The sequence below is a fragment of the Thermobia domestica genome, chromosome 12 (assembly GCF_964235325.1).
Source record: "Thermobia domestica chromosome 12, izTheDome1.hap1.1, whole genome shotgun sequence".
Lineage (NCBI taxonomy): Eukaryota > Metazoa > Arthropoda > Insecta > Zygentoma > Lepismatidae > Thermobia > Thermobia domestica.
This window is the reverse complement of record NC_137465.1, coordinates 21,466,956-21,490,294: the sequence shown is the minus strand read 5'-3', so window position 1 is coordinate 21,490,294 and position 23,339 is coordinate 21,466,956. Positions and strand designations below refer to the sequence as shown.

Here is a 23,339-nt window from a genome sequence, read left to right as displayed (position 1 = left end):
GGCTTTCTGGAATTACCTTTATGCGCAATTCTACTCCTTGCATTAAAAATTTATTCTCATTAAAAATATCACAATGAAGATGCCCAAGCATGTCAAATTTTGCACTATTTTTTGCTAATTCATAACGTTGTTGAAATTCCTTATTAGCACTAGATGTGCATCCATATGCCTAGCAGTACCTTGAAAGCATAATGCACATTGAAGCCGAGTGGTTTTAGTAGAATCATCATAATTTAACAGTTTTTCGATGTATGATCCATATGAATGATTATGAGATAGAAATGATATCAGTTTGTTATATAAATACACTTCCACTTCACTGAACATAGAATTTAAAAACTCGTTAATAGGAGCCACAGCTTTATCACTCTCACCAAATGCTGATCCATCAGGCTTAACGATTTAAGCTACAATGTAAAGGAGAGTATGTGGTAATCTATGTATTCATCACTTGTTCCTGGGATGACAAATTCTATAGGTGCATTATCAGCTAGTGGAGTGATTGGTTTATATGTAACAACATGATTATCTAATATACTGCTTTGCGTTGGTTTTGTAGAAAAAATGTCTTGTTTACATTTTACACACTCGCAGGATTGATGATGTAAGAAAGCCATGACGATGATTTAATCAAAGATATCGTCTGATAATTTCCTCTTCTTATAAGACTGACTTTTCCTTGTTTTCTGTGTACGTTTCCTCTTGCACTTCTTCTTCTTCCGCTTGATGATGTGTAATGATGAAGGGTTAAAAATGGAATGATGTGTAATTCTTCTTTTCCTTCGCTGATATCCAGATCGTAGCATAGATTTCAGCTTATTTTTAGCTTTTTCTTGCAAGATGGACCTCGCTTCACCATTTGTTCATGAAAGGATTCGATGATAGTTTGTTTATCGATGATGACATCATTAATAACGTTTGCTCCACATTTTAGTGATTTTTTTCCTATTGTTTTAGCTCCTTGTTTTACTAATGGCATGACAGAACGAAATAATCCTCCAAGGAAACTCCCAGTACCATGTCCAACTTGATAAGGTGATCGGTGATCCAACAAAAACGTTTCCAGTTCCAGAAGAGCTTGTTTTTGATAATATTGTAATTATGAATTATTCATAATTATTGATGTTGGCGCACTGGTCGAAAATGTACTTTAACGCATATAGTTCTAAACGTGAATGTCAGTGGAGAGCCTTACTATCTCTTATATCTATTTAGATGTGTTCAAAATGCATCTTTTCAATAGGTACATAATGTGGAGGATTACAACTTTCTATAGCACTACTCCCAAATGTATGATTCACAGGATTCATATTTATGATACGTAATAATGGTGCTACAGTATCTCCAACAAATACGGATTAAATTATATCACAATATACATACATTGTAGATGGAAGTCCTAAACGTAAATTCGGAATTCTTGGGCCTTGTTGCATATCCTTTAAATCAACGTTCCAAACAAATCCCATCATCGCAGTAACACTTGGTGATAATGCAACGTCCACATCTATGTCTTTATGAAGACGTCGTATAAAACAGGTATTATTGTCACGAATGTAGGAAATATGTAAATTAGTGAATCTGTTGTACTTATTAATTACTTTTATCAACTCTGAAATGTCAGTATAATAATAATGTCCAAACTTCCATTCATCACTTTTTGCACGTTTGTAAAAAAAATTATTATATTGTTCATTAATATTTAAAATTGAATGAGGATAGTGAATCTCAACAATAGCCACTTCTCACTTTTCACGGAATTCCATTCTTTGATTAAGTTTAGTAGTGTATGATGTTAAGGTGTTTTCAGGAAAATATTGCATAGAACTATTACTGGGAAGCGTAACGTAAACATGTCCATTAGGTTCCACTGTATTTCTTGATCATCTTCACAGATGATGCAGGTATCCAGGAATCGAAAGAAGAAAGATATCCTTTCCAATGAACAAGATATTCTTTTCTGCTGCCTTTTCTTCTTGTACGGATGATTTTATCTATGTAAAACGTTTTTGATAACGTCACAGGTTCTAATTCCTTATAATTGGTCCAGTAAAATAATTCATCCAGTGGTTCCTTGTTTAAATCTTCTATTTCATAAACAGGTGGATCTCTAGTTATTATCTTCTTCACTTTCAATATTTCCCAAGTCCAATTTTCCATCTTTCCCTTATCAAATGTACGCTTATTTTTCTAGTTTGTACTGTATCGCCAATCTTAAGATGTTTTGAGAAATTCGGATTCTTCTTCTTTTTACTATCATACTGATTATGCCATACTTGTAATAGGTTATTTTGAGAAACATTTGCAGGTGCCATATTAATGCCTGAATGTTAACCTTCATTGTATTTCACAAGAAGAGGTAATACATTTACATAATTATACGTTTGATACTTTGTGAAATACTTGCACATTTTTCTTTTAGAGTTCTGTTAAAACGCTCTACAATACTAGCCTTTATATCAGAATTTTTAGTTGTAATATGTTTTATTTTGTTTTGACGTATATGTTGATTGTTTCAGTAACCATTCTCTTATACAGTGTATAGGAATTTTCTTCTTTGTAGCTATCCACAATGTTTTAGCAATTGAAAATGAAGCAGGGTGTGAAGGGTTGTAACAAATTTTGCTTAATTGTCTGCTTATGGTTTCCATCTTGACCATACTGGACGGTTACATGCATGTTTTCTTTTTCTTATAAAATATACTACTTTCTTCTTCTTCTTCTTTTTCTTCTTATGCTTCTTCGTCGTCTTCTGCAAACGATTTGACGATGATGCTACTGGTGATGCTTTAGTTCGTCGAAAAATATATGACAAACGTTTTGGATTTCCAATAAGCTCTTGGGGTGTGTTATTAGAAGATAAATAAATACAAAATTGTTCCCATCCAGTTGGATTTGTGTTTCCGTGATCGAAACACATCACAAATCAAATCTGCAATGTGAGATCCTTCTAGATTATCACTTTGATGTTCCTTTATTAACCCACGTGATATTATTATCATGTTTCATTCTATGCAGTAGTAATTGAGCTCTTTTACGAAACATTTTCGGTATAGATAACAATATTTTTCCCCTACTTCAGGTTTCTCTGATTTAGTTGACTTAATCGAAAGTGTCACATGTTCTTCTTGTTTTCGTATTAAATGTAAATATTTTTGAAGAGCATTATTATATTGATTCTACTTTTCTTCATTACTAAGAGAAGTTAATTGTAAAATATGTTGCATTTCTTAATCCAAATTAGATTCACGTTTCTCCAGGGCTGATGATGATGATGCTGGTGTTTGTATACGATCGTATACAACTAAAATCGTTTTCTTTTCGTGTTCCGTTGCACTAATGGAATAGTAAACTTGATAATGCAGCACTTAAAATAGGGGCTAATAATGCCGGTAGGAATCTACCCTGTTGCACTAATAAATGCTATTTCTTCTTTTCCATGGAATTTCCTTTGTTCATAATATATTGAAGCGTCCTCTTGTATCGCTTTAATCTAGCTTTCTGTGTCTTAGTAAGAAGTACATTCCCTTTTAATACATTATAACAACATTCGCAAAATACTACGAATCACTGAAGAGTCTGCATTTGCCACTATAGCTTTACGTAATTTAGGATTTGCTTTGCTCAGCGTACGAAGAATACGAAGATATATATATATTTAAAAAAGGGTATTTTCCTATATGTATATATAAATATGTCAAAAAGGATATATATAAATATTTGAAAAGATATAACAATATCGATAAGGAGAAGGAAAGGAGCATACACTTGTCTTTGTTTATTTGTATTGAACATAAAATAAAAAAGAAATTCATCTCGTTACTAATAAAATCATTCCCAATAGTTATAAAATAGTATATATATATATATATATATATATATATATATATATATATATATATATATATATTTCAAATCGTTATAAGAAAAGGTAAGATAGAACTTTATGATGTAAAGGAAACAAAAAGCATACCTTTTCAGTATCACGCGTGTACTAAAACTGATTTTTTACTTCTGCGATAAAATAAACACGTGAGAGAAACAAGTGCATGTTTACAGTTTGCTTCAAGTGTTTTTTGATGGATAAACACTCTCTGCGTGTTTTTTATACTTATTCTTCCGTTTCGAAATTTTCGACTCGATTCCCTGTGGTGATGTTACATGATCTCTAGATTGATTAATATTGCTATATTGATTATTTGAAAGAAGCAGTAGCTCATGATAGAATGTTAACCTTCCGAGCGTGAGTTTCCTGATTATATCCCAGTATACATCAAACGGATTTGAGCAAACACTATATCCATGGTATTTTTACCACCTAGTTCGTCAATATTATTAACGTCTTCCTTGGTTTCGAAGCATAATCGTTAAACAACTTCTAAAACAGTAGTCTAATGATAACCAACAAGTGTGGCAGTGTTTGGAAGTCAGTGAATGTAAAAGTATCAAAACCAATCTCCGTAACCACGAAATCTATCGACTTGACACTAACATAATTTTTCATGTCTCGATAATCCCCTCTGTCCATGACCTGGGATCGAACCAGGGATACCTCGCAATAGAGTTGACTACTCTAGCAACCACGAAAACTATGGATTTAACACTAATATCGGTCATTTTGGATTATGTTACATGTCTTGGTATTCCTACCCCCGTAGTGACTTCCCTGATCCACAACCAAATGCACTGAATGCGATTAAGGTTTCACCATTAATTTCAACGGGCTAGAAAAGTATGGATTTAACATTAATATCAATCAATTTTGAATTATTTTACATGTATCGATAATCCCCACAGTTACGGGTTGTCCCTTAAATTCTATGGGGATAAATTTGAAAGTAAAGTCAACATAAGTTTTACCATTAATCTCAGCGAGCACGGAAACTATGTGTTTGACACTAATATCGGCCATTTTTACATGTCTTTGTATTCCCATCCCTTGTGTCTACCCTGGTCCACAATCATATGTACTAAATGCGATTACAGTTTCACCATTAATCTCAACGACCAAGAAAACTATGGATTGGACACTAATATCGGTCATTTTAGAATCATTTTACTTCTTGATAGCCCCCACTGTTAGGGGTTGTTCCTTAACTCCTGTGGGGGGTAAACTTGAAAGTAAAGTCAATTTGAGTTTTACCATTAATTTCAGTGACCACGGAAACTATGTGTTTGACACTAATATCGGTCATTTTTACATATCTTGGTATCCCCACCCCACTAGTGACCACCCTGATCCACAACCAAATGTACTGAATGCGATTAAAATTTCACCATTAATCTCAACGACCAAGTACACTATGGATTTGACACTAATATCGGTCATTTTTGAATTATTTTTATGTCTTGATAGCCCCCAATGTTACGGTTGTTCCTTAACTCCTGTGTGGGATAAATTTGAAAATAAACGTCAACTTGAGTTTTACCATTAATCATAGCGACCACGAAAACTATGGATTTGACACTAATATCTGTCATTTTACGTCTTGATATCCCCCAACTCCTGGAGTGGTCATCCGGGCGGCCGTGACCGATTGTAATGAAGGCAACAGACAAACTTATATTAATGAGTAATATCACAATTTCTGTACATATATAATATCTATATTGATAACTACCGGTCCATTCTTCTGGCCCTCCACAGGCGTCACACAGTCAGATAGACATAGTGTTTATTTTTATTCATATAACGTGAATTTTAATTTACAACTGAGCTCAGCGACCCCCGAAAACTATGGTTTGGCACTAATATCGATCATTTTGAAATATTTTTACATGTCTTGATATTTCACTCACTGGGGGGACCGCCCTGCCTACCCCCTCCGTAAACAACTGTAATGAAGGCAATAGACAAACTTATCTTAATGTGGTTCTGTTCATGTAATATCTACATTGATAACTAACGGTCCACTCGTCTGCCCTCCACCCTGACGTCACACGAACAGAGAGACAGATAGACATACTGATCATTTTTATTTATATACCGTGAACTTGAATTTACATTTGATCTTAGCGATCCGAAAATTATGGACTTAACACTAATATCGGCCGTTTTGAATTATTTTACATGTTTGGATAATCCACCCCTATTAGGGGGTATTCCTTACCTCATGGGGTGGGATATCTTTGAAAGTAACGTAAACTCGAGTTTACCCCCAAAAATGCTTCGTCTTGGTCTGAGACCATGACCAAATTTTGATAACTTTCGGGTCCCTTGTCTGACCTCCCCCCCGACCACATACATACATGCAGACAGACAGGCAGATAGACACTTTTATTTTAAAGCTATCATATGACATTATCAATGGATAAAACACACTTATCTTCATTCATATTAATATTTTTTAAGATACTGACAGTGATTATTCTTTCCGTTTCGTGTTCAGCATCTGATTTCACACGACGCTCTAGACGTTTTATCGCACGATGGCTAGGAAGAAAATTGAAATACGAAACATCAATATATACGCACACACATACTCTGTAATATTATCTTTTGTTCTTCAAAGAACAACAACATATGTATGTCACTGAATTCAATGTACAACGAAGAGAAGGAACTATCCTTGGTAACCTTCTATGCGTCTTTTTTTTAACGTTAGAATTCTTTGTCATTACCAAGTATGTGTCTCTCGAACTCGAATTCATCGGACGTGAAATTTAATTAATATTATTATTTATTTACTATTAATATTTCTAAGTTCTTGTTTACTTACCTATTTTAATAACTACAGCAGGTAATCATAAATATTGAATTCATCAGGAGACGACTCACTGCACACGTCCACACTGTATCCACTATAATTGATAATTAATTTCCAGTCGTATACAAGCTTTCATTAGGACACACACACACACACTCGCACACGTGATTACCTTCGACAAAACATGTCCTAACAAGAACCTGGGGCTTTATTATGAAATTTATGTATAGAGTATTTTTTCCATGTCATTCAGACTAAAAAAGGTGGTTTTCAAACATTAGTCAAAGCATTATTCAATTTTCAAACACGTCTTCAACTATTCAAGGACACATTAACTACAATCCATTTCTCGGGTGACCTCAAGGACATACTAATTTATAATTCGTTAACATAATTTGACACTTGGCCTATTTGCAAAAGTGATTTTGAATACTAGCCATAACATCGTTTTCTATGGGAATGTGTTTAGAAAAAAATATCTCATCACGGCTTCAATACAGGCATCATCATCATATATTTTAATTTTCGTTTATGTAGTTCTTCATATAACACCTTCACATTGAACACGAGCCCCCTCTAGGACTTAAGTATACGATTTTTCATCTTACGTTGTCAAATTATTATAAAATGCTATGAGAAGCTTCCGTTCTTAGATCATGCTGAATGGAATCCAAATAACAAACTATTCACTCAAAATGTTATGTTTCAACTTGTTTATAGACGCATTTCCGGGGGAATAGGACCAAGGCTAAATTTCGATGCTGTTGCTCTTGCATCAACTTTCATGTGGCACCGAATTCCTGGCACTTGAATATACAATTTCTCATCCTACATTTTCAGAAATGATGAACTACGATATTCATCTTAGCAACCCAGCACCCAGGAATTGTTCCCAGGGCGAAAATTTTCCCACGGAGGGTCCTAACACTTAGCAACAATGCCCCAGTACATGTCCATGCCTACATACGCCTTAGTAACAACCGCCTCGTAACAGTCGCTTAAGGTCAAATTTCCCAAAGTGAATTATTCACTAATTCGGTGGAATGGTGATGTGGGAGGAAACATCTGAATCGCAAAAACCCACGGACACAATGTTGTCCACCACAAATTCATATGGCTTGAATTCGAACCAGTGTCCCTCACACTAGAGGTGAGCGCTCCACTAAGTATTGATGCACTGCGTCCTTTGGTTATGAATGTTTGTGATATGTCATGACAAGTAATGAACACAATATTCTGTTCCAATGAGTGAAACAATATAAGAGAAATCAATCTACTGGAGGAAACTTAACAAAGGCTGAACTCTTCAAACGTTTGCTTTGATTTTTATATATATATGTATATACTTATGGATCTTAGAACACAGAGCGCAATTCTTTCACGATATAATCTTTTGCAAATGTACCACCTTATACTAAACATTAATCATCTCCATTGCTGAATGCACACTTGTAGCCACCCGAAAAATGTAGGGGGGCCGGTAGAAGTTAGGGGGGCTAATCCAACCATATTATAGTTCATCATCATATTATAGTTTATTTGGAAGCCTACCTTGAAAATTTTAGGAGGTGACTAAAAATTTAGGAGAGCTGCCTCCCGTGGATACGGGCCTGGTTGAAGGGGAAAAAGAATATAAATAAACTTATGTCTGTATACTTATAACACTATTTCGTGTGAAGTTATTGGAAAGAAAAAACTGAAGTTTCAAAGTAACATAAGTAACACATAATGAATTTCTGTCAATATTCCTCTTGTTAAGGCTTGAAAACTCCTGAACGCCAGATAGTCAAGGCGATTGGAAACAGGAGTCTGGCTCCTAAATAAGTTAAATCAGAAATAAAATTATGAACGCCTATGTATGAAATTGTATTATTATTGTGCCTAGGCTTGAGAACCGGCGCCTAGGTCACAAGAAAAATTCTCGAGTACTTGTTTCTGATGGTCTTTCGGCAGCCTAACCATCTGTCTGCCTCTATTCGCTACAGCTTCAAACCACCGCGGTGATCACAAAGCATTTCCGTTGTAGAAATATAGTAAGGCAGTAAAGGGCTATATAATATGATTCTTGTAGCAATAAGATAAGAGTAGTTGTAGCAATGGTGGGGGTGACCAATTGCTAATATGAAGAATAAATAGTAGAAAGAATGAAAGGATGTAATAGGATATGAATATTTTTAAAAGGGTTAAGAGCTTTTTGGTACAGAAAGTGCTTATTTGTAGCCGTAGTATAATAGGATGGAGATTAACAACAAATCTTCAAAATAAAGAAAAGCCATAATATGTTGGCCTAGATATTCTCAGTGCTTAAACTCCAATGTTTTTGGGGTAATACAATAGTAAAGTGTCTTTCTTAAGTGTAAAAGTATCTAAAATATTTGTAATGATAGAACATTACAAATGACCATTAATGTGTTTCAAGCTAGGAAAATAGGTCTTATTAATACGTTACGTTTATATACAGTAAATGTATTACTTATTTTGTCATTTTTCCTTTCACTATTCTACTAAACTTACGTAGTTTGCAGTAATAAACTGTAATATGAAAAGATTCCCTGAAGTTTCTAATGCGACTCACAGAGCGATACGGTAGAGACCTGCACGGGCCCGGGCCGGCCCGAGGCCCGAAGCCCGGCCCGGCCCGCGGGCCGGGAATGGGCGGGCCGACTCTGTCATTTCTTTGGGCCGGGCCGGGCTTGGGCGGGCCGACATTGTTATTTTTTGGGCCGGGCCGGGCTTGGGCTGGCCGACACTGATTTCTCTTCAGGTCGGGCCGGACTGGGGCCGATCAATTGCAATTCTTTAATAATTATTGACTTTCGTTAAACGATAATTGGAATAAAGCCAAACGTTGAAGAAGTATGTCCGTGAAAAATGTTATAAAGAATGCAATATATATTTACAGTTTGTGTTGCTTAGTGGCTCCACTTTCACTATAGAGGATTGCAGGCATTATGCGGTAAATTGAGCTCTGACCTTGACCTTCCCTGAACTCAAAATATAAAAAGAAGGGGTGGGAATATTTTGCCTGTCGCTAAACAATATTGTCATCTTCACTTTATGCTATAAATCAATTAAGTTAGATTTTTGTTACAGGGAATGGAGATTTGTTCTCTCGATGACAGGCAAAGTTCTAGGAGGCAATGGTACCATTCGGGAGGCAAGCGTCAGGTTGTGAACCAGAGTTTAGAAAATGTTTCTGAGGGTTAGGTCAAATTTAGTACTAAATTTTGAGAAAGATTCGGGCTCGAGCTAATTTTTTTAAAAAAATTTATCGGGCCGGGGTCGGGCCAAAAACTTTTAAAATTTATCGGGCCCGGGCCGGGCTTGGGCCAAGAATTTTGAAAAACTTATCGGGCCGGGCCGGGCTCGGGCCGAAAATATCCAAAACTGTTAGGGCCCGGGCTGGGCCGGGCCTAGGCACGTTCGGGCTGGATTGGGCTCGGGCCGAAAAATTCGGCCCATGCAGGTCTCTACGATACGGGCCTGTGACGTCACGCCAAAACCTTTGTCTGTGTTGTCGTGACGTAAGCAGTTCATTTTTCCATTCTTTGAAGCTTTGCATCTCAGTAACGAAGAAATATTTTTCTGAGATTTTTGGGTATATTGAAGATTAGTTCTACACGATCATGTTTTTAAATTACAACCTTTGGTCAAAAAGGAAACGCCCATTATCTAGTGATCTTGCGCTTCCTTTGTGAAGATACAAAAAAATACAACAATCTACTAGATAAATATGTTATTTCTAACCTTATAACTGCCTTTATTTTAAAAAATCCGGAGAGGAATAATCTAAATTGCTTGTTTCTCCTAATATAAGACATTTGAATTTGTTTTAAAATGCTGTAAGATGTTCGCTGTAAATTAAAATGAAAATAAATCTAATGCAAGTACTTTGAACTCTTTCCAAGCTCTTTGATTGCTTATTGTGAAAATCAGAATAGGCTGAATATCAATAGTTAAGATTTGAAAATACGAGTACTTCGATAAATTTAATCTTCAGAGATATCGGTAAAAATCTTTCTTAGATGATTAAATATATGGCAGGTGTTGAATGGATCTATAAACTACTTTTATTTGATAGAACTACGGAAGATTTGGGTTTAGTGTGATCCTCAAGCTTTTGAGAGCTCCATAGAATAAAATTGACAGTAACGGACAATTTTATATTTGGGAACTTGAATGTAGTAATACAAAACAAGATTCTTAGTGAGACAATTAAAACGTATTGAGATTTTATTGCATTAATTATGTTGAAGTATGAAAATTATTTTAAATTTGTTTTGGGCCGTTTATGAGTATTATTCGACATTTTGACACATCCATGATTTCCAGTATTACGATCCCGACGAACGTCCATGTGTTTAGTTTCTCTGCATTTACTTCCAAACCTATGTCTCTGCAAGTATTAAATAATATCTCTGCATTTTTTTATTGTTCTCCTATCATCCCCTATTATATTTACATCATCAGCATATATCATAACCTGGTGAATACCATTTAACTCTAGGCTCTGGTTGTTGTCTTTGATTTTCCTAATAGCGTGCTTCAGAACAAGGTTGAATAATAATAGGGACAACACATCTTCTTATTTCAGGCCATTATCGACGTGAAAGCTCGTGGACAAAAATTCTGGTACTGTGACTTTACTTTGGGATTCAAATAAATAACAAGTTTTCTCGGTATTCCAAATTCTATAAGAATGTTGTACAATGTTTCCCTCCTAACTGAGTCATAGACCTGTCTGAAATCAATAAATAATTTATTTGCTGGGTTTGTATTACCATTTCTTTTCGAGTATTTGTCGATTTTGTAAATATTGGGTCGATAGTTGATCGATTTCGCCTAAATTTGCACTTATAATCTCCAATAATCTCATCTGCGTATGGAGTTAATCTTGCTAATAGAATGTTTGAGAGGATTTAATAGGATATTGACAGAAGAGAGATGCATGGATAATTATTACAATCAGTTTGTCGCCTTTCTTGTGAATTGGAACAATGATTCACTTTTCCCACTTTTATCTTGATTTCTCCTTGTTCCAGATAAAGAAAATGAGTGTGTTGACATGGTTTTTAAATCTTAGTGTAAGATCTATTTTGTTAAGCTCTGAGAGAAACTTCAGTAAAAGATTTTGAAAATGAAATGTCAACAAAATTACCAAAGGTAGACTTGATCTCCCTGTGCACTGAAGAAGTCATATTTTGGTGAGAGGAAAGAAACATATATATGCAAATCGTCCGGATAATTCTCATATTAACAATAGAATAAAATTTTACGGGCATCGTTAATGCAAATGGCGAAGAAAATAGTACGTATCTAACAAATTATTTGTTTTTTAACACTCTCTAATTGGTTATTAATAAATATTTGGAAATTTGAGAAAGTACGAAAATGGTACTGATTGGACGATAGTCAGCTTTATTTGTCAAAATTATTTTTATCTGTGTTTTGTTTTAGCTCCGTAACGCTTAAAATAGACATTAGTTAGAAGAGAGAGGATAAATTCACATCATCTTAGAAAAGCATGCTAACCACAACTTTTCTTGAAACTAACCCATTTTCGTAAAACAATAACTATGCTTTATTTTATGCTTTTCAAACTTCCTAATGAAGTATATTTCTTTCGATTGATATCACTTAAAGGAAGAGAGAAGACCGCTTAAAATTTAAGACCACGGTTCAGTGCAACTTTTGTTTCAGAAAATACGATTTTATATCTAAGAATTACTCGTGTTGGCTGGTATTAAAATTGGTGAAGGGTAAGGTGATGAAAATCTTTAACAAGGAAAAAAAAAGAAAACTTAGCTTGAGTATACAACACACAGCATTACTAGTTTAAACCCTTGAATGTGTAATCCTGTTAATTCTTTTGTTGTCATAATACTGTATGATTGGGTTTGGAACTAATTGTTTATATTTACTATATGAAATAATTGAACAGCTCGTGGAAGACAGCGGTAAGCGCCACTTTCAGTGAAATTGAGATGTTAGGTGAAATACGTTGAGATCGGACTACAACACAGTTTGTATTGCGAGCGGTGATAATGATTAGGAATAATGTAAGTAAAAGGCAAAAGACAAACCTATCTCTAGGAAGTACTTTCGAAGAACATCGTCTTCCTCGTCAACCTAGACACAATTCAAAAAGGGATTTAAACCATAAAAAGAATTTTAAAAATGTACGAAGTAAAAATCTTTTTGTCATTATAATTAGACATATGTTAATATTCTATTAACTAAACATATGTTAATAGTCTAATTAACTTTGTACATTTTAAAATTCTTTTTATTGTTTAAATACTATTTGAAGTGTGCCTAGGCTGACCATGAAGACGATGTTCTTTGAAAGAACTTTCTTTTCTTTTATTATTATATGCAAAAGAGATGCTACAGAATTTAGACCAGTGCTGGAAGATTTATACAAGATATCTACATTTGTCCTCAATATATTATACCATTACAATCAAAACATATTTTTACTAACACAAGTCCTTTAAAAAAATAAGACGAAAAGAAATAAAAGAAAAAACAAAGGGTAACATAAATTGGAAATTCAAATCTCCTACAATTTATTTGATAATATCCTAATTTCTCACACTTAATATACGTCATTAATAGGGAAATCGGTCTTCCAGATTTCCCACACTTAATATTTCTAAATTATGAAGGGAACTAGTCCTCCAAGTTCCCTATGACTGACAGGTATAACATGTGGATAGTAGAAGATAGAAAATGTCCCAACGAGCAATAGCTCACTTTAAGGAACTAAGTATTTCTTTTTGCTATTTTTTATGTAGTAATGTGTCAGTATTCACTGTCTTCATTTATCATTTTTATGGCTACTAGATTATTCAGCAAATTTAATCGAAAAGTGTTTTTTGATTTCTTTTTTAAAATAAAGATATTGCTTTTTTGTCCTTTATATCTTTTAGCAGACTATTATAAGTTTGTGTAAAGTTATGATTAACGCTATTAATACCATATTTTGTTGTATTAACATTATTAATATCAATATCATTCTTTTTTCTAGTATTGTAATTATGTACCTCTTTCCTCTTTATTAAAAGTAGATTACTATGTATATTATTTGAAAGTACATTATGGACATACATACAGGATTGAATTTTAATTAATAAATCGAATGGCAGTATATTTGATTCCATACATAAACTCTTACTTGGATAGTCCATAGGTCGACCATACATGGCTTTCTTTTGTAATATTATGAGTGGTTGTATTTTTAATTTATTTACATGTCCCCAAATAATACACAAATATATCAAATGACTTTGTATATATGCATTGTATACCATTCTTTTTAAGTTCGGTTTCTTTTCTAAATTCTTAATATGTAATTCCCAAGTTAGATGTTGATCTATTATTATCCCTAAATATGTAGTGTATTCGAATATTTTCACCTTCAAATTCTTAATTCCAATTTTGTTAGAAAGAATTCTGGAGATTAGGTTTGTTTCTTGCCGTGATTATTAGCCTTTTACTTACAGTTTTATGTAGTCTAATATCCGAAATGTACAGCGTGATCCGGAAGTGGACGTACCCCTAATTGATGTTTTCTGACTGTTTTAGATTTTACCCACATTTGTTTGGTAGCATTGCTTGGCATTGTCTGTTAACATTGGTTGGCATTGTCTGACAACATTGCTATCCATGTTGTCTGTCTCCAGTTCTTAAAAAAGCAAGAATGTACCAAATAATAATGTATTTTATTCATTGCAGTTTAGACTTATGAACCCGTTTGACACTATCATCACTTTTGAAAATAAGAAAATGAGAGAGTTTGCCTTCGATAAATTTATTGCAATGTTCTCAATAAAAGATGAAGGAGCAGATATTGATGTTCATGCCGTACCTATTGATTCAAGAAGATGTAAGTTTGTTGAGGAAAATGAAGGATTATGGATTACGAAATTCTACAGCTATACAGCATGCATATCACAGTGCATATTGGATAAGAAACTTGAGTTATGCAACTGCACAGATCGGCAAGCAGGATTCAACAAAGGTACTTGTTATATTTATGATATGTGTGGGTATTCTTAAATGGAAGATTATTCGATATGAATGTTCAATAAATTTTACTATAATTGTATTTATAAGCAACTGAGGAGTCAACTCTTGCTCAATAAGATTAATCAAAAATGTTAATTATACCCATATGCATGAATTTTTGCTTTGGATATTCTTGAAGAAAAGTCGAATTACAGTTACAGAACCTCTCCTGTATCCGTCTCCTTAATACCCTACCCACAAATATACTTTCCATCTGCCTATAACTATTACGTCCCTCCTTCCTCCCTTTCTTCAGAATGGAATTGCTTCAAATACTTTAAAGTAAATGTCATGAGTATTGGTTTTATAAATAATAACCCGTTTACTGATTTATGTTACCTCACATCCAAAGTATTAAATACATCTACTTGCAACTTAAATATGTACATATTTATGTTACCCCCTTGTCAAAGGCTAAGTTCTTCAAAGTTGTTAGTACTTTCATAACCAATGTGTGAGGTACGGAATATGACACTGAAAGAAAACGACCGCTCCACAATTATTATATAATTAGCAGAAATACATTCAGATGGCATTTAACATTCGAAATGTCATTATACCAATACGTCGGTGGAGTGATTAATTTAAAACATAACCTCCAAAACACTTGGCAATTGCAGTTTTGTAACTAGTTTCAGATGCGTAGTACGATTTTTGATGTGCAAGTGAAGGTCCAGAAGACCTAGTACTACTAGAAGTGTTGCTTCTTCAGCTATGGTTTCAGCCAACTGGAATCAATTTTTACACCTTTGTGAACTATATAGCGGCAGAAAATTAGTATTTGTATTAGAATGTGTGTTGAACTTGTGATCTATAATTAACTTGCGTTACGAATTGCTAATATAGTAATTTGAAACCTAATAAAATAATGGGAACGCCTTGTGTAAGTACTTGTAGTAATGACAACGTTCCTTCGTGACGTGCCTTCGATTCGATCCTTTGTGAGATATCATATGATTCGGATGTCGTTAAGAGTCTTCATCCCGGCGAAATTAAAATACCGCTAATTTTGCAGTAATTATGTGATATCTTCAAATAGATAAAAGATAATTGAAATATGAAACAAGAACGCCCTAGAAAATATTATTTTGCGTGAGGTACCGTTATCACAAGTCACCTAGTGGCTTTCTGTTTTCAGCTGTTTAGAAACGCGAAAATAAATGCCGATTTTCAAAATGGCTCCAAATCGAAAGCAGATAAGTGAGTCGTGATAACGGTTTCTCATGTAAAGTGATATTGTCTAGGGTGCTCTTGTTGCACATTTCGATTATCTTTTATCTATTTGAAGATCTCACATAATTACTGTAAAATTAGCGGTATTTTAATTTCGCCGGGATGAAGACTCTTAAGCTGTAGGTCCGCGTCTCATATAACCTCGGTGCTATAAGCACGCAACATTTCAATCCAACAAAGTTATGATATCGATGTAGTCAGAAGCGTTGCATGTTTTTGTATGGTTTCAATGTTAAATTTCTGTAAAAGGTGATATGTGTATTACGTGATTCATATGAAATTAAATACATTTTCGTACTCAATATCTTCTGAAAATAGTAAAATATTCAATTTTGTTCTTATTAATTCAAAATATATTACATTATGATTATAGCTTGGTAGTATTCGGCACTAACGTACTTTGAATTTTCATTGCGTAGTACTTTTAGCTTGTGCTATTACTGATGTAGAGGCCTGCAAAATTAAGATGTTTGTGATATTGTAGCGTCATTAGTTGGTAACACTGAATAACAAATGGAGTATTAAATGTTTTGATTGAAGATATATATTTAAAAATGTGATAGTCTGACGTAATTGGTTTTGAAAACATACAACTTTATATTTGGTACCAAAACATGTAATCTGGTCATACAACAGAATATGTTTTAAAAATCTCCTTGCATCCTATAAATTTTCAGTGTTTTTCCCCTCTTATTTTTAAAACAAATGGCCGATCAAATATGAAGTTTTCTCTTTCGTTCACCTTTTTGAGGGATAATCTTAAAAATTATTACCACGAATAAGCTAACGATACTACATTGGTGAAAATGAAAATTTTAGTCAACTTTCAAGACTTCTTATGCAATAACAGTATTCAAAATAAAAGACTACAATTATGTGTAGCATTTTCCCATCTCTTTCTGCTGGAATGCCAAATATTCCTACATAATGCAAAGCTCTCGTACTCATATTTATTTGCAATTATACATAAGAGTTCTGAAGAAACGGATAATTTTGCTATAGCTATTTTTTACGTAAAACTCCGAACGAAACTCACTCATTACATCTGTAAACATCTCTTTCAGGATTTATACAAAAGACATTACTTATGCAATATTCTACGAGTTTCTAATACGTTATTAATAAATAAACATCAAACAAAATAATCAGTGGTGTTCGTAATAGAATATTTTTCTATTATAAGTCTTCACTTATACTCTCGAATTTAGATGTCGCTGTGAGGACTTATCTTTGTAAAGAATCACAAAAATCTTTAGAAAATAATATTTGGCTCGATAAACGCTTTGTTTTCTGGAGCTCTGCATGTATTACCGAATGTACTAACGTAGAAAGATCATCCAGAAAAATTTAGTTAATCGAAAGCATCTAAAAAATACGTTCAAGTCTCGATTCTATTTCTTTCGCAATCGAAAACAAGTAATAGTATTTGTCAAAACGCACTCCAACCTACAAAAATCTTCTAAAGACTTAGCACACTACTACAAAAACCTAAAGACTTACCACACCATTATAAAACCTTCTAAAAACTTACGACACTACTACAAAAACCTTCTCAAGACTTAGCACACCACTACAAAAATCTTATAAAGACTTAGCACTTCACTACAAAAATCTGCTAAACACTTAGCACACAATTACAAAAACCTTCTAAAGACTTAGCACATCACTACAAAAAGCTTCTAAAGACTTATCACACCATTACAAAAACCTTCTAAAGACTTAGCACACAATTACAATACCTTCTGAAGACTTAGCACACCACTACAAAAACCTTCCAAATACTTAGCATACCATTACAAAACTTCATAAATTTTACGGATTCTGTACTTCAATTTGTTTTATCTTTATTCTAAATTGATCTGGTTTTTATATAAAGATACTCTTAAAAGTCTATATACAGGGTGGACTACTTATCATGATACATATTCTAACTCTTAAATTAATAAACAGAAAAGTTGACATTTCGTACTATGCAAATAACGATATCGGAGCATTTTTGGTTTATTCGACAATACCAGCGAACAGTCTTACCAACTGAACACAAAGTTGTATTTTTCAAATGGCACTACGTCAAGGTATTACATATTTCAAATCTACATGTAAAACGAAAAATTGCAACTCTACACTTATTATACAGTGTTGCAAGCTAAGGGCGCTACAGCATTACAAACATCGAAAAACAACAAATTTTTATCCGAGTCTCCAAAGTACTAACTTCAGTCATGGAGACGTGGTTCCAGGCATCTAAAGCACCTTAGTGTCAAATACTAGAGTCATCACATGACGTATATCGAACAGGTAGAAATAAAGTTTTCAAAGGGCTGTAGTTCATAAAGGTTTAGATAAGTGCTACATCCAATTACGTAGATAGTTTTCAATAGAAAACCAATAAAAATCCAAACCTGTTTACTTCAATTTGATATCCCAAACTATTCCGGAAATATGAAAAATGTTAAAATGATGTACCAAATTTCACAGAAGTAAATCCCACCGGGTCTGCATCTCTAGGCTCCTAACTATGAAAACATTTACGATCACTCCAATCCCAATCATTTCACGGATTCAACCTGTTGTATATAAGTTATTAGGACGTAATATTGAATGTAATTTATAAGAAAAAGACTTTTATGCATTGGGAAACCTGTAACGTCCAAATATTCACCACAAACTTATAGTCGTATCGACATAAACACACAAACAAGTGTGGAGCAGGAAACCAATTTACACTAAAGTCAAAAGAGGCGCAGAGAAGGCATACGAACTGGTCGAGCGGTTTCGGTCAGGAGTCTATCAATCAGAAGTTTATGTGTTCAAACCTTGTAGGAAGTATTCGTTTTGTTTTTTTTCTTAAAAGTGTGTTCCTATTTTCATCAAAGGACTGAGAACATTTCTTTGAATTAATCTTTGGCAACTACTTTTCTCTCAAATTCGATTAGAAGAGAGCATTATATGAATTGCAAATCTAAAATCCATAGCTGAGAACAAAATATTAACTTTGTTCAATATTTCATTATTATCCTTTGATTTGTAATGAAAAACTAATTATAAGCATTGATGATTTCAGAAGATTCTCCCCGGAGGATGGTCAATATATGAATGAGAGAAAACTGATAAAACATTAGTCCACTTTGAGCATGATCGAAGATAACTTATGGCCACGAAGAGAAAAAATTATGTCGATAGGGTCTTAAATTCTCCCATAGGTCATGCCCTGAAATCATCACTGTAGAAAGGTTTCCTTAACAAATACAATATTACATTTATTTTTCGTTCTACGTTTTGAAATGGAAAAATCATAATTTTAAAGAGAATTATAATACGATGAGTATAAAGATTTATACAACTAATGAAGTAAATATTCTTGTGTAAGTTATCGATTTCTAATCGGATTAAAACTCGAATATTCGTTTGTATCGCACTGTAAAGTAAATCCTCTCTATATATAATTCTTACTAGAAAGTATGTTTAACATGTCTTATTTGAAAGCAAAGATATGGCTATGATTTTATTATTATTATTATTATTATTATTATTATTATTATTATTATTATTATTATTATTATTATTATTATTATTATTATTATTATTATTATTATTATTATTTAAAGTACGAAGTTTCAAATCGGGCGATGCAGTATTTACGTAAACTAAATGATAATATAGACGATGATGATATATAAATTACTTGATAATATTAAGTAGTCCACTATACATTTGCGAGGTTTTGCTTTGGGAAATGAAGTGTATACAACATTGAATAGTAAAAGTATTACAATAAAAATATATTATTAAAAATATTGATTAAGTAATTGGAGTTAAACATGCTTTCCAGTGAGAATTATATAGACAGAGGATTTACTTTACAGTGCGATAAAATCGAATATTTGAGTCTTAATCCGATTAGAAATCGATAACTTACACAAGAATATTTACTTCATTAGTTCTATAAATCTTTATACTTATCATATTATAATTCTCTTTAAAATTATGATTTTTCCATTTCAAAACGTAGAACGAAAAATAAATGTAATATTGTATTTGTTAAGGAAACCTTTCTACAATGATGATTTCAGGGCATGACCTATGGGAGAATTTAAGACCCTATCGACATATTTTTTTCTCTTCGTGGCCATAAGTTATCTTCGATCATGCTCAAAGTGGACTAATGTTTTATCAGTTTTCTCTCATTCATATATTGACCATCCTCCGGGAAGAATCTTCTGAAATCATCAATGCTTATAATTAGCTTTTCATTACAAATCAAAGGATAATAATGAAATATTGAACATACTTAATATTTTGTTCTCAGCTATGGATTTTAGATTTGCAATTCATATAATGCTCCCTTCTAATCGAATTTGAGAGAAAAGTAGTTGCCAAAGATTTATTCAAAGAAATGTTCTCAGTCCTCTGATGAAAATAGGAACACAGTTTTAAGAAAAAACAAAACGAATACTTCCTACAAGGTTTGAACACATAAACTTGATTGATAGACTCGTGACCGAAACCGCCCGACAAGTTCGTATTCTGCGTCTCTTTTGACTTTGTGTAAATTGGTTTCCTGCTCCACACTTGTGTGTGTGTGTGTGTGTGTGTGTGTGTGTGTGTGTTTATGTCGATACGACTATAAGTTTGTTTTGAATATTTGGACGTTACAGGTTGTTGTGTGACTAAATTTATTTGTTCTTGGAAAAAAAAAGTAAAGAAGTTTCAGCAGAAGTAAGCCTCTGGTATAGGTAACTATCTTAGAAGTTTACGAGCTGGCTACCTTGTCTCATGACTGTTCAGTGGAGGGTGCTGCCCTCTACGAGCTTTCGTGGTTATGCAGCTAACCTCCCCTCTTCAGTTATGAAGATCGGGTATGTATAGTTACACCTACTTTTTCGTTTGTAGGCAATTTTCATTATAAAGCATGTTATATATAAGAAATTTGTATTATTTGGTGTTGAGTGATAATTTGAAAGTGAATAGTGATTTAAAGTCGTTAAATGAGAATTACACGAATGTTGAGTTTTGAGAAAAGTGAATTTGAAAAGGAAAATTGTCTTGTTAACCTGCTTGACTTACCTAAAACCAAATTGAATTGGACGATTAGATGTTAAAACAAGAGGACATTTGGTATGTATTTATTATTTTTTTATTATTGGCATGCAGACTAAAAAGGAACATTTATTTGGAATTTACCTTATATAATGTGATAACATGCTTTACAGATATTTATTTCATAAATTGTTGTTTAAATGAATTCGCGGATAGTCAAATTTGTTTGATATTTAACCTGAATTTGCTTGAGTTAATAATCTCTTTTTTGAGTAGTTGTTTTCACATTTGTTTTCGATTTTGGAATTCTAATAAAATTTGTTATATTTGTTTCGTTGAAAATCTCATCTTTGCTTCTATCTATAACCTGAGAAAAAACCGCAAAACGTACTATCCGAGCGGTTTAGTATTAATTTACTTAGATACCGCAACAAGGTCTCCCAATGCATAAAAGTCTTTTTCGTATAAATTATATTCAATATTACGTCCTAATAACTTATATACAACAGGTTGAACCCGTGAAATGATTGGCGTTGGAGTGATCGTAAATGTCTTCATAGTTAGGAGCCTAGATATGCAAACCCGCTTAACGTGGGGATTTACTTCTGTGAAATTTGGTAATCTTAAAATGGCGTAGCTGTAGTAATTTTTAAAAAACACCTCTTGATTTACTTTTATTCTATAACAATATATCAATACTTTTTGGTAGATCTAATTGCAACAAGTTTTCGTAATTATATAATTAAAAGCATTGTTCCAAACTTTTCAAGTATTTGCCATCTTCAAAATGGTTTGAAATTTCAAGTTTGCGTAAAGAGCACTATGATTTTCATGTTTATTAGAAGCCAATTATGCAGTTGGATGATGTACTAATTTAAGCAGTCTTTCGAAATAAAAGCTTTAAAGAAAGTCAAATTTTCAATCCGTTGGACTTTTGTCTCTATTAATTCGAAATCGATTATCATACCGTTATCATAGTATTAAACACTAAGATACTTTGAATGTGCGTTTCTTTGTCCGTCCCACTTGCATTTTTATTGCGATAACGCCACTAAAATCCTTATATATTGTATATTGTTTCCTGTACATCGTATCATGCTGTATTATATCATCCTTAGTTTGCAACACTACATAGCAAATCTGATATTGTAAGTTACAGTGTGTATATTTGAAATACGCAATAACCTGATGTAATACTGTTTGAAAAATTGTAACGTTATGTTAAGTTGGCAACGCTGTTAATCTTGTGGTATGGCGTGGTCTGTCAAACAATATATCCTTGCAAAAATTTTCATGGCATATAACTTCAGCATTTTCTGTTGATAAGTTTAAAACTTACAGAGGCATATCGTGATGAATGGTCCCACTAGAATCAAGTTTATTACTTACAAGTGTAGGTAGTATTATATTATATAAAGGTGTATGTGTTAAGCAACTCACTTGTAACGTTACTATAAAGTACATAAAATAAGTTCCATGATTTGTTTCGATTCAGCAACTTACCGACTATCTTAATCAGCCACATATATATCATTTTCAGCACTTTCATGTGGAGACTAAAGGCCGTGCCCTACCTTGCAGTGAACATGTGAAATAAATGGAATCAAACATAAAAAGGCAAAAGTGAACGAATAAGAACGTGTATAATAAAACAAAACGACATGTAAAATTCTCAATGACCGAAGTAATTCTTACATTGCTATAATAATGTCGATATTGTAAATGCAGCTACTACCAGTTATTATGGAAACTATTATGTATTGATGTGAATGGGAGGTTTGTTTTGATATGTGATGAGAATCTTACTTCAAGAACACAACACAATGATTGACCAAAGTCACCCATCTATCGTCACAAATACCGCACATTCAGCAAACATACAAGGGTAACAAAAAGAGTCAGGCGGCAGAGTGTTCTTGAACAACGTAGTAAACATATGCAACGTGGAAAATATACAATTACAACTTATTTTCCTTTACCAATACAAACTCATGCATTCTGCACAGCAATTAGTTAACAGTGCATTTATGTCAATGCTTGAATTAACACACCATTTATTGTTGTTCTGTCACATTTTGATCCGGTGACACAACATTAGCCCCATGGACACCGACCACCATCATACTCGGATGAGTCTCTCAGAAACCGTTACAGGAGACCCTTGGAAAGTGTTCGAACCATTGCAGACGAGTTCGCCACACACCACACCACTGTCGTTTGGTGCCTTCATGCCATTGCAGACGAGTTAGGCATACGCCATACCACTGTCGTTCGGTGTCTCGGTATCTC

At 33.4% G+C, this 23,339-nt stretch overlaps 1 protein-coding gene across 1 annotated transcript in view; it reads left to right on the top strand.

Annotated features, from left to right (window-relative positions):
• Positions 1-14,587, top strand: part of LOC145666353 (uncharacterized) — a 65,351-nt gene extending 50,764 nt beyond the window's left edge. Inside the window, exon 7 of the mRNA XM_081733492.1 lies at positions 14,445-14,587. Coding sequence (XP_081589618.1) covers positions 14,445-14,457 — 13 coding nt within the window. The 3' untranslated portion in view covers positions 14,458-14,587. The remainder of the gene's footprint in view (positions 1-14,444) is intronic.
• The last annotated feature ends 8,752 nt before the right edge of the window (positions 14,588-23,339 follow it).